The sequence below is a fragment of the Ambystoma mexicanum genome, chromosome 7p (assembly GCF_040938575.1).
Source record: "Ambystoma mexicanum isolate Mex_15411 chromosome 7p, UKY_AmexF1_1, whole genome shotgun sequence".
Taxonomy (NCBI): Eukaryota; Metazoa; Chordata; class Amphibia; order Caudata; family Ambystomatidae; genus Ambystoma; species Ambystoma mexicanum.
The window spans coordinates 867226074-867243354 of NC_090939.1; the positions used below are offsets into that span (position 1 = coordinate 867226074).

General features: G+C 44.6%; 1 protein-coding gene across 6 annotated transcripts in view; it reads right to left on the bottom strand.

The window, feature by feature from the left end:
- Positions 1-17281, bottom strand: part of GLRA2 (glycine receptor alpha 2) — a 979311-nt gene that overhangs the window by 814814 nt on the left and 147216 nt on the right. For 2 of the 6 annotated variants that reach the window (XM_069637069.1, XM_069637074.1), the window contains 2 exons: positions 7238-7265; positions 7062-7129 (listed from right to left, as the gene is read on the bottom strand). The exons of 1 other annotated variant lie outside the window; for it this stretch is intronic. In XM_069637069.1, the coding sequence (XP_069493170.1) occupies positions 7062-7129; positions 7238-7265 (96 nt within the window). Of the gene's footprint in view, positions 1-7061; positions 7130-7237; positions 7306-17281 lie in introns of all 6 variants that reach the window. 3 more of the 6 variants (XM_069637073.1, XM_069637072.1, XM_069637071.1) reach the window with 3 other exon arrangements.

The following is a 17281-nucleotide window of genomic DNA, read 5'->3' on the forward strand; positions in this document are numbered from 1 at the left end:
AATCTGAGGAGCTACAACCAAAAGACTAGCTAGCCCCCAGTCCTGACAGTTCCGACATTAATGTAGCCAAGGTCTTTTCCAGATCTAGCAACACCCCTGCTTTCCATCAAGGCCCAATCAAGGGTTGCAGCACAGGGCAGTCACACAGCTTATGTAGTATAGCATTCATTGCCCTAGCAGCTACAGGATGGGTAAGGGACAGACGGGTACATTTTGACCGATCTTTCTGGGCCAAGCTATGATGTGTGTATAAGGTTGTATTGAATAGGTCTGCTCTGTGTGATGTTCGATACCTTGTTTATGTACATACATGCCCTAATCCATTGTGTGTATTCCAGTTGTTGACCCAGGTCTATCTGCCAGTCCTTCCTAACCCTCTATCTCCATCCCCAAAATAATACATGTATGCCACCAATATGTTCGATTGCCAGGGTCCACTGTTTCCACCTGTTTATCCCAACTGTGTCATGAATTGCTCCAGCGGTTGTTTGTGTATGTTCGTCATTTCAAAAAATGGCCTCAGTAGGCTTCCCTCAAAGAGATTTCCCCTCAGGCCCAGTCCTGTCACTTCCCAGTCTTCAATCAATTGCCAAATTATTCAGCAGTGCTTCTCTGTCTAACAAACCCGACATGTATCCGGCCCTCGGGGCTTGGAGTTGGACAACCCTGGAACCCCTAGTGGTATGTTCGACGATTAAGGCTACACAGTGGGCCTCATTACAACCCTGGCGTTAAGGGGTTAACGGTGCCGTAAAAGTCTGCGGCGCCGTTAAACCCTTAACACCCGATTCACACTTTAACGCCTGCTTTTTGCAGGCGTTAAAGTCCAACCCGCTAAGGGACCTTGGTGCTAATTACGGCACCGTAATTTACGGTGCCGTAATTAGCGCCTTCCCCATTCCCATTGAGCCCTATGGGCAAAAAATGGGAATAGGGAAGGGGCCATGGTGAATGAGGATTTACCACCCCGCCAACCTTGGAATGGGGCGGTAAATCCGCCATCCACCATGGCGGAATCCGGCATGGACCATGGTGCTCAGAGCACCATGGTCCAACCCCAGGGTTGTAATGAGGCCCAGTACCCCTTTCTGGGAGGGTGCACTGTCAGACATAGTTTCCTAGCAGAAACAGCTCGGGGGTTCACTCGAATCCAAGTATTTCCTTCAGCCTGTGTAGTTGAATTGCCCCTACCAGCAGTATCCACTCCGGGGCTATAAATGAGAGTGAAAAATCAGGGTCCTGTAAGCCAGATCTTTCATACAGGCACCAAAGTTTTCCCAGCTGTCGGGTCCGCCATTTCCCAGGCCAGCCCACAAACCCACAGTAGTTGCCCTACCATAGCATGCAGTATCATGAAGATACATTTAGGGATGTTATATGTTATGCTTGGGAAATGGCATAATAGTCATGACAAAGCAACCACCATGGAGAGTGCATCTGTCCCACAAGGGTGAGGGTGAGTTTTGGACAAAGCCTCACTGTCATGTGCCCTTGGTTTGTTGGCCCGATCTGTGGTGTGTGGGTCATGATGTATTTTGATTCTCAGGTTTCGGAAAGGAGATCGTTTCCCAGTTCAGTGGCATCCTTGGTAGATCTGGGCCACTGGTTTTCACTAATGCCACGCAGGGAGCATCTAACATTTTTCAAAATTGATTAAGAGCCCTGTCTTCCAACCAAAGTTGTCCAAGACTTCTAGGATGTGAGGCAGGCCCCTCCCCTCGGCGTAGTTCATATATAAAAATATCTTATCTGCATCAAATGAAATGATGCGTTTATTCCCATTACTTCCTGTAGACACACCAGTCGTATGACTGCTAGTGCCAACAGAGTCAGGGAGTGTGTGCATCCCTGGCAGGTTCCACATCGCGCTTCCCACAAGTTAGTCATAATACGTCGTGTTGTGACACTTTTCTTCAGGGCTTCGTAAAGTAGACATATCCAGAGAAGGAAGTCTTCACCTATACTATACTAGCTCAAAGCAGTGAACATCCGGCCTCAACCAATGGAATCAAATGCTTTCAGAGCATCTAATTAGGCTACTGCATATTGCCCCACGCTTCTGTGTGTTTTAGATGTTGTAAATTGGATGCAGCTTCATGTGTTCTTTCTCCCTGGTATGAACCGGATCCAGTTGTGATCACAGCCTGTAACCTATTTGCCAAGAAAGCACATATTATCTTAATATCTTAGTTTTACTTTAATAATGGACGATACGACATGCAATTCACTGGGTCCTTGCTTCGGTTCCACCTCTATATCAGCATCTCATGGTTGCCGGGAGCATGCTTGCCTCAGAGGACAATTGGACAACCTTCAACAGTTTATTGTGAAAAATACATCTGTAGATCTTGTCAAATGTACTTGGGAGCTTGGCCATTTAGGGGGTCTTTTCTGTCGGCAGCGCAAATACAGTTGCCATTACTTCCTGTACATTATTACTATACTATTATGATTTAATACTGCGCCAGCTTACCACCGTAGTAGTCTCAAAGTGCCTAAACCATGTCCCAGTTAAGGTGCATTAAGTCCTGCCCAGGGACAGCAGGACCTTTTTCTGCTTAGGATGATATGTGCATTCAGGACCCGAGCTTTCTCGGGGGCAAGTCTCAGCAGTCTTATCCGTTACATGGTTTCCTCGATCTATGCCTATACTTGTTGGGGTCCCTGCATATATAGTTGCTGACAGTGATCTCGGAAGGACTTATTTATGTCCATCTGCCTATAGACTGTTCCCATTGCTGAGTCGGTCACTGCTGCGATTGCTAAGCGGGCCAGCTATTGTTTAACCATCAAGGTCAGCAAACTGCTGCTGCCGTTGTCCTCCTCATCTGTTTTGGCCTTATAGGTCCGATAGTTGTGCCTTCGTGCCTTCCTTTGACCACAAATTGCTCTAAGCTTTAGTCCCTCAGGTTCACTAGCTTCATTCCTCTCTGCTGGGCCTCTATCTCTCTGGTGGATTGTTTGTATAATCCTTGTTAGTGTCTCCAGCATGTGTCTGCATTGTTCTTTCTTGGTGGATATGCATACAATGCATATGACTTTGATGTGTCGCATTGTTTACACAAATAGCTGTCCCTTCAGTATGTCCTATCAAAAGGCCAAACGTACCTTCAACACTCCTAAATTGACTAACCGAGCAATATGTCAAAGTGGCCTATGCATAATGGATGTATGAAGCTTCTTATGGATTGTGAGGAGCAAGAGTAGCATGCTGGGAAATGAAGTCTTTTGAGATGGAGTCAAGTCATGACCACGCTATTGCCTCAGTCCTTCCTTTGCAATAACATTCCATGACGGTACAGAGTTGAACTGTAGATAACACAGAGTCTACAAGAGAGGGTATCAACAGGGCACCATCGTCAAAAACAGTAGGCATTTCCATATGGATCCACACACTAAATGTTGCCAAATTAAGGAAAGGACATGCCTGGTGATCCCCAAAAGACACAACTAATCCTCATGAATGTGAAAATCTGGCAGAGAGGGAGCTCTTGTCAAATAGTCCTCGAAGTACGAGAACAAGAAATGAATTACTTAGAGAAAAAGAACCTTGTAAATCAATGTAAGGACGCAATGCTACAACCAAGAAATGTGATTAAGTGCCCTTTAACCAAACTGAAAGGAAAGCATACAAAAAGGGATCCAATGTTGAAAATAATCCAAGATACCTTGTATGTGATGCCTGAAGAAGGTTACTTGGTTAGTGTAGGATGAAAGGCATGGCTAAAGGGTCAGGGAGACCCACGTCGAAAATTGAAAAGGCTGGAGGCACTATGTGAGAAACGCGTGACTTTGAGTTATCACAAATGCAGTGCCTCTGAAAGAACCGCCCAAGGAATATCAAAGGGTGACAAAATTGCTTAATAACAACCACAGGATCACTAGGTAAACATGTACAGAGAGAATCAATGTGCCATGTTCGGTTTAGAGGGCTACATCAAACTTATTTGGTCGTAGGAGAATTGGTTGATTTTTTGACAGGGTGATTTTGCCACCTATATATTCGGGGGGAGACCCCTCCCAACTCCCCTTAACCCCTCTGCAATAATTGTTTCCCTAAATCCACCCTCCATATATATATGAAGCAAAATGGTCAAGGAATCTGCGATAAATTCTTCTGAACATTAATCTGCCAATCCCCCATAAATAGGCAATCATAGCACACAGAGAAGGTACAAATGGCAAACCAGACACCCTTAATTTACTGAGAAGAAAGGCAATGTACCTAATATCTTTTGTAGTGTGTGCCCCTGTAGTAGATGTCTGCACATTTGGAAACTTGTGACCGAGTCAGGCTTCCACCACAAAGCCCCATCCTTGCTCTTAAAACAGATGCTCCCATAATTGAATAGATTCTGAGGAAAGATAACCAGAAGAAACGTGACACAGGACCTAGGCCTACCAATACACAAGATGCAGAGATGACTTCCTCTGCATAAGTCCCGAGAAGGGTTGCGAGGGGACCAAAATGCTCTGAATGTAATGCCTGCTTCTCTATTATCCAAACAGCATGGTATGGTATGGTATGGTATGGTATTGTTTATTTATATAGCGCCTACACAAAGTCAAAGTGTTTCAAAGCACTCAAGGAGGGTGCGAACACGGGGAAAAAACAACAGTTGCTCAGGGCCCTTGAAATCTGAGACGATAATAGTCTGCACAGGCAGGGTAAGTGATTACAATACATTTAACAGTATGGGATATAGCAAATAGGCCTGACGGCGATTCTGCAATTTTAACAGTACAAATTAGGGGTGAAGACAGGGGAGAAACAGACAGTCGATCTTCAGGCGTGGTGCATACGGATCGAGCAAGTGCACAGAGGGTAACATGGAGGGGAAGGTTAAGAGCACCCGGTCGGTGGAGACTGGGGTAAGTGCAGCGAGAGCCACACTCTTGAGTTAATTTTGCAGTGCGTTGAGTGTGGGTGGGGTGTTGGGCCCTGGGGTAAATGCGAGAGAGGAGTGGCAGGGGTTCCCGGGGACCAGTGAGACTCTGAGGTACAGCAGGCGGCCAGTCAGCAGGCTGTAAGGCATAGGAGGGAGAGAGGGAAAGGACAGAGAACTAGGTTAGCAGGGTAGAGGGAGAGAGAATAAAGAGGAGAAGAGGAAAGTCTTGATGAGTTTCTGGGATTTCAGGAGATCCGTCTCAAGACGTAGGGCGGCAGGGAGGCTATTCCATAGGGAGGCACCTGCTGAGGATAAGGATCTCCCACCAAATCTCTGCTTGGAGAACCGGCTCCCTCGCAGAAGGTTGGAGGCAGATGAGCAGAGGGCTCCTGAGGGACAGTATTTAGCGTCAACTTGTTTCTTTGAAAAAGTAATGAAATGAGGAGAACATCAAAAGAAATAATGTAAGTATCATTATGCCAACTAATGTAAACTAGAAGACTGAGTGCAATTGTCCAATATAGCTCCACATTGCTGCTACGTCATCAGGAGGGATCAATGTAGAGTTGGAATATCATTACCAAACTCATGAATGGGATAAATTATGACACTTTGATTTTAAGGTGAGACACTCATCATGGCATGTGAGCAATGCATGCTCATGATTAGGAGTTAACTGTTTTTTTCTGTTTTATTGCACAGCTTGCAGAGAACACCCAGGTATGACTTGCTACTATATATCATCTGTTGTGTTATAGAACACTGTTTGGTGTTGAGAAAGGGCATGCCTACAAAGCCTAGGCAAGATCTTTTTCCACAACCTGAGATACCCAGCAGTAGTGACAAGACCTAACTGCAATCCCCGCAAGGACTCAGCGACCCCTGTCTTACAACCGCCGAGAGCTGAGGTTCTGGAGGCAAAGGCACCAGGGCGATAGGGACCAGAATCCCATACCTAAATGTAAAATCGTAATGCCTTGTGTTCCAATAAGAGATATTCATTTATAGGCCTTCAAATCCTGGACCCAAAAACCTTACCCAGCAGAATATAGGTCTTTAGTGAACAATATAATAAATGATGACGGGCATGATTTACGAAAAAAATGTTCAATGGTGTAATCACATTCAGAAACACGTTGCAAATCAGGCCTCATATGATATGATAGGTTATTTATAACGCACTTAACACCCAGAGGTTTCTAAGCGCGGACCCGGGGATCAAACCTTTGGTGCTCTGTGTCGGCTTGCTTCCAAGGCGAGCACGTTGCCCCTGAGCTATCCCCCCATGCCTATGCCCGAGGAAGACCACCAACAAGAAGATTAAGGAAAACAGAGGGACATTAAGAGGATCACTGGGCAGAACGGCATTCGAGATCTTCCTTAAGGAGAAATTGTTTTTTATTTGAAATCAACACACCGGGGTGCATGTTCGCAGGGTGCAAATGCACCTCACAAAGTAAAGACTGTGACGAGGAAGCAGGATTAGGCACACAAACCATTTGAAAAAGAATATCACAATGTTTTCGGGTGTTGGCTACATTTTCCAGCAAAGACTGTACTGATGGTTATCACATAGCCTGCAAATCTTTCTTTATTTACTAAAAAAATTGGTTATATTCTGTACTTGCAGATGAGTAGCTAAATAATGTCAGTCACAGTAGTTAGAAAGCAACCATACGCGTAGGCTAACATGGCATCGTCTACATATATATGATATATATTAGTTTCATGATCCGTTCAATGTTACTCTATATCTCACAGATGTAATGTAATTGCAAAATATATTGTATAGTCTTTGTTTTATTTTTCTGTATAATATGTGTAAAGTTTGAGTTTTTCTCAGACTAAATCACATTAAATAAATAAAAAATAAAAAAATATCTCAGATCTTTCGATGAAATTTTGATAGGAGTCTAACACTATACAATAAATACATAACAAATGAAATTGACTATCTCATACTGCTAATCAACCCATATCGACACACTATACTTTCCATCAAATTCTGGAAAAATGACATTGTGCTCTTATTATTTTTGCTGTTGACTATTGTCTAAGATTGAATAACCAAAACATAACACTTTTATTTTTACAATCGAGATGTCAGGTGGTTAATGGACACATAATGCACGCTGCACTACTTCACAAGATGGCGTCAATGCTCCCACTCACCATTGTAGTTTCTGCAATTGAACCAAAGCTGTTGATAAATATGTTGCAGGTAACATTTACAGGTGGACCTACAAGTTGAACAATAAATAGAAAAAGAAAAATGACAGGTAGCGTTCAGGGCATACATCACATGACTTTCTGCAGGCCGCCATCGGCGGCGCCGCAGCAGCACTTACCATGGTGGTCTCCGTGACTGAGCCGAAACTGTTGATAAAAATATTGCAAGTAACATTAACTGGAGGACCTGTGGATGCAACAAGAACACTGCGCTAAACCACACATCGAAACCAGCAAACTACTTGATTACGCTTTACACACAAGGGCACACAGCCGGAGACCACAAAGGGCACATTCATTGTCCTGTCATGTTGTTTGGTTCTGGCAGGTTCATTTCAAACGGATAACTGCAAACATTAGGAAAACACACATTTTGATGCATCATTTCGATACCCCCATGAGAATTTGAATGCAGGCTCAGACAAAAGTGTTGCTTATAAATCCATTTTGAATCAGGGGCATATCTAACAAACGAATTTCGGTCTTGCTGGTTTCGCATACATTACACAATGTCACACACGATTTATATTGCATTGATCTTATTTTGTACATACTTACCTTTGCAGAGGTTTTTTTCACCTTAGACACACACAAGCCACTAATCACGTCACCTGCAGCTAATAGTTGATAGTGGAAATGGGGAGGCCGTAGTGTGAATCGTGCCCCTAGCACAGAGCCTGGGCCAACCTGTCCCTTTCTTTCCATTTATTGTTTCCCTTCCATCAAAAAGAAAGAAAGAAGGAGAGGCAGACAGGAAAGAAAGACAAAATAAGAAAGAAAGGAAAAAAGAAAGAAAGAAAGAAAAGGAAAGAAAGAGAAAAAAGAAGGAATGAAGCAAAGAAAGAAAGGAGGAAAGGGGATGAAAGCATGAAAGACAGATAGATGGTAAGACGAGAACATTAAGAATCGGAAAGGAAGAAAGAACGAAAGAAAGAAATATGAGAAGAGAAAAGGAAAGAAAAAAGAGGTAGAATAGAAGGAAAGAAGGACATAAGAAAGAAAAGAGGAAAGAAAGAGGTAAGGCGAGAAAAGGTAAAAGAGAAGGAATAGGAGGTAAAGAAGAAAGAAACAAAGAAAGACAGAAACAAAGAAAGAACAAAAGAAACAAAGAAAGACAGAAACAAAGAAAGAACAAAAGAAATAATGAAAGAAAGAAAGAAAGAAAGAAAGAAAGAAAGAAAGAAAGAAAGAAAGAAAGAAAGAAAGAAAGAAAGAAAGAAAGAGAGAAAGAAAGAAAGAAGGAAAATAAATAAACTCATGAGAGAAAAAAGAATCAAATAAAATAAAGTAGCAAAGAAACAAACAAGGAAGGGACATAATAAAGGAAGAAGTAAAACATAATTTCAATGAAACAAATATGCGAATAAGGGTAGCGATTTTAAGATGGAAAGAAAAGAAAGACTGTGAGTTGTTCGGGACTCTTTGCTAAGTCTGTGGCGCGGTCTCTGTGAACACGACCAAAAAGGCCCCTACTGCAACACTACAAAAGCATCCGCGCCGGCCCTACACTCACACCTATGACACCACGACTAAACTAGCAGTACGTGTATCAAAAAAATGGCACTTTCTAAATTCTGTACAACAATGTATGCGATCTGGGACAGCGCTAATCCATAGAAAAGGTGTGCAGTAATGACATTGTTTCCCCGGGCGCTTTATTTCACCCGTCCCATTGAGCCAGCAATATTTATTTGGGGTATTTGTATTTCCTGCACGTCATTTCCTCCAGGGTTTCTTCCCTGTTTGCCAAGATGTGCACGGTTTGGAAAGAGCCGGCACAGCATTGCCAGCCCGCTTCTCCCTTTATTAATCAGGGGAATTGAGGTTTCCGTGCCAGTTGATGCTCTGTGATAAATTATTTTAATATCGGATTCAGAGCGTCATTGCAACTTTTGCATTAGTGTTTTTAAATAGGGTATTAACTTAGTGGAAGATGTTGTCTAACGTTTTAACGTTTTAATCTAATTGTATGTTTCTAATAATGCACAATAAGGAGTTTGATAGTTAAACTCTACTCCTTAAATCTTCACTCTTTATTTGATAACTATCGTTCTGGGGCGGTATCTGGTCATTACATCGAATGTAATAGCATCGAATCGAATGCTATACCAGAGGAAAAAAAGCATTAGAAAAAAAGCACCAAATGCTTTTCTTTTAAAAGGTAAAGGGTTTTGTTGTATTAAAATGGGTTTTAAAGGTTAAAAAGGGAGGTTTGGGGGGGACCCCTCATAAAAAAAAGGAAATGCTTTTTTTTCGATGCGTTTTTCCTCTGGAATGGCCTTCAATGCTATTGCATTCGATGCAATGACTATAAACCTTCTGGGGCCTACCTAGGACAGTGCAGTATTTGCACATAAAGGGTAAAAAAAGGTTCCTAAAAGGTTTTACACATGTTTTGGTGCATTTGTGAGGAGGAGTTGGGACCGTGTCCCCTTTTACGATCCCGCCACCCACGTCGGCTCCGCCTCATAAGTGCAAGCGCATCTCCACGCACACACAGTTAAATGTGGGCGAAGATGCTATGCATTTCTATGGAAACCATACATTTTATGCACAGGGGAAAGGCAGGGAGGTTCCATAGAAATCTTGCTTCCGGCCATGCACTCACATGGCCGGAGGCATTTACGATTCACTTTGGTATTGGATATTGGCTGATCTACTTCTTCAATGACCATCCATCCCAGGTCATTCTTCTCCCCCTCCTCTATATCCACCTGTGACGTCCCCCAGGACTCCAACCTTTCTTCCTCTGCTTTCACACCTAATTTCCACCTTCTCCCCCAACTTCCAGTGTTATGCAGATGACACTTCTTCAAACTTAACTCTGATCCCCTTTTTACTTCCTCCATCATTCCTGACTGTCTATCGGCCATCCAGTCCAGGTGTACCTCCAATGATCTCTGTCTCAATGCCAGCAAGACTGAGATCCTTCCAATTGGGATTCCTGCTCCCTCTTTCTTCCCCTCACTCTGGCCATCTTCTATAGGCTCTCCCACTTCTTCATCTGAAGCCAGAAACCTTGGAGTCATCGTCAACCCCTCTCTTTCCTTCTCCCCCACATTCAGGACCTTGCCATGAAGGCCCACATTAAACTACACCTCCCCAAAAGAATCCTTCCTTTACTCACTTTCCCCCAGAAGATCATTGTCTCTAGAGCACTGGTTCTCTCTTTCTTCATGAGATGATATGATAGGTTATTTATAACACGCTTAATACCCAGAGGTTTTTAAGCACAGACCCGGGGATCGAACCTGTAGTGCTCTGTGACGTCTTGCTTCCACGACGAGCACGTTGCCCCTGCGCTATCCTCCCGAGACAATCTACCCTCTTCTTCTGTACAACCCCTCAAGCTAATCCAGAATGAAGCTGTGAGACTTACCCTTGGCCTCAAGCCCAGGGACCGCATCTCTCAAGCCCTATAATCTCTTCACTGGCTCCCGATTGGATTTCTGCAAGGATCAAATTCAAATCGCTCTGCATCATCCGTAAGGCTGTCTGGGGCCGGGGACCATGCTATCTACAACTGGCTCTCACTAAATACTCTCCCTCCAGATCTCTATGTTCCTCAGGCACCAACTCTCTGTGTGTCTAGCGCTTCTCTAAACAGCGAGCTGGTGGCCAATCTCTTTCCTTGGCAGGCTCCCTCCTATGGAACAGCCTCCCCCTTCCTCGAGCCTTGAGCCGGATCTTCTCAAATTCTGTAAGCTCCTGAATACCTTCCTTTTCATCTCCTCCCTCGTTCCCTCCTCTGTTAACCCCACTTATCCTGAGATTGGGGACCAGGGCCCTTATGTGTCCTAATGGGTCCTGGCCTCCCACACCCAATATCCTTCAGCCTCCGCCCGTTCTCATCACTTGTCTTGGCGCCCACTGACCCATGCCACCACAGGCCTGTACTTACTTATTTTATTGGCAGTTGACCGCTCACCAAATCACTTACAAGCTTCCTACTCCCTAGCACTTCCCTCTGTGGTACTCCTAGCACATACCCCCCACTCCCTCATCCCTTCTCTCTCTCTGTCTGCACTTGCACGTTCTGAATGCTCACAAGGCCTTGTAGGTCTGCCTCTATCTTTCATTGTTATATTTGCTTTTCCTTCCCAAGTTGCCGCCCTGTTGTCCTGTGGGCGCTTTGAAACAGACTTTACTTGATGCATAAATGCCTCACAAATGCACAATAAAATAAAATAAATAAAAAATCTAGCACGGAAAACCAGGTGCTCGACTTCCATGTTAGAATTTAACCTAACAAGGAGCTTTTTCAGTCATGAGTTATGTTACTAAGCTTTTATAAGGCACCGTTCACCCCTACAGTGGTCTCAGAGCACTGCAGGGTGTCTTGAGGTTGTGCATGGGGAAAGGACAAAAGAATGGGCGAAGAGAGATGGAGCAAAGACAGCGCCGGTATGACAAACATAGGTCAGGGGAATTGGGGTAAATTACACTTACACCTGGAAAATGTAATTCATAGATATGAAGGTTATGCAGGATTCAAGTGAGTAAAACAGTTGTGGAATTTTCACTGTTAACTTCAGGTTACGCATGCCTAATATATGCAAAAAAGAAGGGGTACCTGTTTTAACGTCCCTAGTTCTACAGGTCAATCTGACAGAAATACCGAAGGGTTTGAACTAGTAGACCAATACAAGGATGACAGAGTACACAAGTAGTTTGAGCTTGGTTTACAATTCCCAAGAGTGTTTTATTTTATTCAAGCAAATATGCTGGGTTCTTTGACCGAAGTGTAAATATTTGCGGTGGAATTGACCGTAGTCCATTTCTCTGCAAATTGATTAGCACTTCAGCCAAACAACCCAAAATGTACCTTTCACCACCACCCCCCTCCCCTACTTAACTACTTGGTCGCTGCCGCTTCCCCCGCAACCCTGCGTTGTGAAATTCGTCCCTCTAACGCGAGTCGGATCCGACTCCGCAGGGTCCCTTTTTCGTTATTTTCTTTTTTTTCTGTCCCCGCCTCCAATTTTGAGGAAGTGGGGAACACCCCTGCAACCTCCTAACCCAAATAATACTGAATTTAGGGAGCGGGCGACACCCCCGCAACACATGTTCGGTATTTATAAAAATTGATCAAATAGTACTGGACGAAATAGGTCAAATTGTACCATTCAATCGATTTTTGCCATCAAAATGGGTAGTACCTTGAATAGAATTGCTCTCCCAACAGTGTTCTGCAAGCTCCCAGTGCCTTTCACAGGGACAGGCCCTTCAGGGGCCTGCCACTGTAAAATGCGACCCAAAAAATGCATTTTTATCCTGTTTGAGGAACTGAAATGCAAGCGACACAGCAGCGGTTCATACCTTAAAAGAAATGCATGATAGGGTCAGGAAAGATCCTGTCATGCAGTGGCACCCCTACATCCCGTGCGCGTAGGGTTTCCTACAATTTCTGCACATTTAAAAGTGCAACTTGCTTGAAAATGAGTGATGCGATTTTAAATTGGGAGAAACGCCACTTTATTTGATCAAGGAGGTGAAAAAGGGCATCTGAATGGGTGCGCATATAAAATGGCCCATTCATGCGTTCCTTGTGGATCTGGCTGCTCTTATTTTTGGGCACAAGTGAGGAGATGTGTTGGCGCATTTCATTTCTTGCGGAAAAAAAAAGTTGAGAACCTGGCACCCTGAGTATTTTTTTTTTTAACTGTAATTTTTGCAGATAAATACTTTTTTTTTTTAAAGTGCTGTTTTTGCACAAAACGGCCGTTTTTGCAGCATTTTGCACAAAACGGCCGTTTTTGCTGCATTTTGCGGGATCGCAAAATCGCCATAAGCTGGAGGGTCTGACTGGTAAACCTAAGCAACAAGGATTTTGCCCACCACTGCATAGCAAGTTCCAAAACCTGCTCTGCATTATTTGTCTGTCATGGTTCTCTATTTGTCTCTCTCTTTCTTTCTCTTTCTCTCTCTCTCTCTCTCTTTCTCTCTCTCACACACTCTCCATATATATATTCACTGAAAAAAACTTAATTAAAGTGCAGTTAAATTGAGGAGATTTAAAGCAACAAAACCCTTGAGATTCAGCAGATGTGGGAAGTCAAGAAGCCAGTTTATTTTACAGGCCACTGACATGATCCCCCAAAACGTTTCTTTTGGACCCACTAGGTGGCCACCGCCTTTGGCCACTGGCCCTGGCACTCCCCTCACTGGCACTGTATTTTTAAAACACTGCCTTTCTTTCCCGCTCACCAGCGATGGCCTTCACACATAAACATTGGCCCCCGCCTTCGGACGTGGCCCCTTTACATGTTGCCCCAATAGCTTTCTTCCGATCCCACTAGCTATGGCCTTTGGTCATGACCACTCTACATATTGCTCCAATAGGTTTCATAAACAGGCCCACTAGCCATGGCCTTTGGCCGTGGCCACACAACTAGACTTCTTTTGGGCACAATAGCCATGGCCAGTTGCTACGGCCTTTCTTCAAGGCCCCTTGACACGGTTGTGTTGGGATCCAAAAGCCAGGCCTTCGGCCATGGCCAGTGGACATACTTACCCAGTACATTGTAGTCTTTCCTTGTTTCTTTAAATGTAACATACGGTATACAATTGTAAGTAGATACCGACATTATTACAATGAATAATATTATATACACATTTATGGACTTTGGGAGGAAATCTTTTATATTTTAATACAAATTCATTGTTTAATTTCAAAAGAAATCACTAAGAATATTAGCAATGCAGCTGCTATGTCTATAATTAAATATTTACTTTCTAATCTATATGTCATGAACTTCAGATCACGCCCCTTTTGGACCTCCTGGTCCTTGTCTCAACGGGGCTTACATTCCGTACTACTTCCAACATGGCCATCCAGAGCTGAAGCCCTTGCTCGCTCATGCGTTGAACGCGGCGTGATCTATTTATAGACCACGCCTTCCGCGTCTCCGCGTGTCTCAATGCTATTGCAGAGTAGCCCAGACGTGTGTTCGTAGCTCGCGGTATTATTTCCTTTGTCCCAGTGCAATTACCCACTCCTGTCCCTTTTCCCCTTTCTGGTTCCCGAGCATTTCTAGCCTTTCCAGTCTCCCGGATTCCTGGACTCCGCGATCCCAGAAGTAAACGCAACCTGGAACCAGACGAGACTCGAGCAGCGCTGTTCAAGACCAGGAGCGTTCGCAAGAAAGCAGCGATCGAAGACACCGGCAACCATCGGATCCAGGTGAGAAGGGGGGAACTCCTTGACAGTTTGAGACGCCACCCGATCGAACCTAAAAACGAGATGGAAGCCGCCGTGCAGGACTTAATGCAACGCATGCAAGAATTATCAACCGAGGTTCAAAATCTTAAGGCGGAAAACGCTGCGCTCAAACAATTGGTCTTCTCCCGGGATTCTGCTACAAAGGAGGGTGTCCTGTTGGGCGGTATTGTTGACAAGTATGATGGTTCGGCAAAAACACTTCGCGGATTCCTGGATTCTTGCCTGGTCCACTTTACCTTTAAGCCCTATTATTTCTCGACTCCTAGGGCTAAAGTGGGTTTCATCATATCCCACCTTTCCGGCAACGCCTTAACTTGGGCAACACCCCTTGTTAACTCCGGTGATGCCCTCCTAGATGACTACGATGGGTTCATACAGGCCCTTAAAGGCATGTTTGACCGTCCAGAGCAGGTCTATACTGCCCAAGAACGCTTGCTGGACTTTCAACAGGGCTCCCAAGATATGCTCACTTATGTGACCAGATTTAAACAGTTGGCTAAGGAAGCAGACTGGTCCTCTGAGGTTAGTTTTACCCTGTTTAGGAGAGGCCTAACGATGAGATCAAGGATGAACTGGCTAGGGTGGCCAGACCAAATTAATTCCAAGCACTAATGGACCTGGCCTTGCAAATAGATTTTCGCATCCAGGAAAGGAAGGCTGAAAGGAAGAAATCCAAGGGAAACTCACCCAAGACGTCCTTCGACAGCACAGCCAGAACGGACGCAAACCCAAGTCCAGCCACAGAACCTGAACCCATGCAAATTGGAGCCTTTCGTGGACCCATATCACCTCAAGAAAGATTAGGAAGGATCCATACGGGTTTGTGTATGTATTGTGCTTCAGACAAACATTTGGTCAGGGAATGTCCTCTGGCACCTCCTTGGCGTTCGAGAAACGCCAGCTCCCGATCTTAAATGGAGCAGAGATTCGGGAGAGAGATGTTTGCTCCACATCAATTCCATCCTTGAACTCTCCTGGACAAAACAGTTTGGTGATATTACAGGCCTTCCTGTCGCCCTCCAAAGACAAGACCTATCCCATTCTGGCCTTGGTGGACTGCGGAGCTATGGGAATTTTCATTGATCAAGACTGGGTTGTTAGTCATCATATTCCGTACGAGACACGAAACACCATGCAGCCGGTGGAAGCAATTGACGGAAGACCCTTCTCTTCAGGACCCATAAGCCTGCATACTAAAGAGATCCAACTTTCCATAAACCATCATCAAGAGCGGATTATATTCAACATCATTAAATCAGCCCTTTACCCCATGGTTTTGGGTATGCCCTGGTTACAAAAGCACAATCTGTATATCAATTGGACAGCAGGATCATTATTCCTGGGCTCAGAGTTCTGTATGTCCCACTGTCTATCTCTGGATCCCTCCTCGGTAACAACTAAAAAAACACCAAGAGACCAAGAAACACCACTCATGGTTTCCAATATCATACAAGTTCCAGAGGCCTATCAGGGATATGCTGATGTATTTTCTACTGCCATAGTCCAGGCCTTACCCCCTCGCAGGCCCGAAGACTGTGCCATAGATACGGATCCCTCAGCTGTAATTCCTTTCGGCAGAATGTTCATTCTTTCCGAACCTGAGAAAAAGGCCCTTCGGGAATACCTAGACACTAATCTTGAAAACGGCACCATAAGACCCTGGAAATCTCAAGCGGGTGCTTCATTGTTCTTCGTTCCAAAGAAGGATACCAAGGAACTCAGACCTTGCTTCGACTATAGAGGCTTAAATCAATGCACCCTCAAGGATCGGTACCCACTGCCCCTGATCTCGGATATCCTGGAAGCTGTGAGAGGAGCCGTAATATTCACCAAATTGGATCTCAGGGGTGCCTACCATTTGATCCGTATCCGGGAAGGAGACAAGTGGAAGACCGCCTTTAGAACACCCTTTGGCCACTACGAGTACCTGGTCATGCCCTTTGGACTAGCCAATGCCCCAGCAGTATTCCAACGTTTTACGGATATGGTGTTCTCTGACATGCTGTTTCTCTTCGTCATTGTCTATATGGACGACATATTGATTTTTTCCAAGGACCCTCTGAAGCATGAAGGACATGTTAAGGCAGTTCTACAAAGACTCCGGGAACATCACCTCTTAGCCAAGCCTGAAAAATGTTTGTTTCACGTTACCTCTGTGCACTATCTGGGATTTATCCTTAGTCCAGAGGGGATTGGCATGGACCCTTCAAAAGTAAAGGCCATTCTCGCCTGGCCTACTCCCACGTCCGTGAAACAAATCCAATCCTTCCTAGGACTAGCCAATTTCTACCGGAAGTTCATAGCCACCTTTTCCGAGATTGTACAACCCATAGTGGCTCTGCTAAAGAAGGACACCCCATTTGTCTTGTCAACATTACAAGAAACTGCATTCCAGCATTTAAAGACTGAGTTCACACAAGCTCCCATTTTGGCTCAACCCGATACAAGTCGACCCTTTTTAGTGGAAACGGATGCCTCTAATTACGCTATAGGAGCAGTGTTGAAGCAGAAGATGGAGGACTATTTGGAACACCCCGTTGCTTATCTGTCAAGAACCTTAACTTCTAGTGAAATGCACTACTCCGTCCTGGAAAAGGAACTCTTAGCCATTCGCCAAGTCTTCACTGAATGGCGACACCTACTTCTGGGAGCCAGACATCCTGTCCAAGTCCGTACTGATCATCGAAACCTTCAGATTCTACAGTCACTGGAGTGCAGGAACAGTCGTCAGGCACGTTGGGCCTACTTTTTTGCCCAGTATCAGTTCCACATTACCCATGTCCCTGGATCACAGAACCTGATTGCTGACGACTTGTCTCGCCGCCCTGACTACGTGACCACTGAAGATAAGGCATTTCCTAAAATGTTCTCTCCCACGATCTTCTTAGCCCAAGCAGTTGATCTCCTGGAAGAAGTCTGATCGCAAACTCAATCCTCTGAA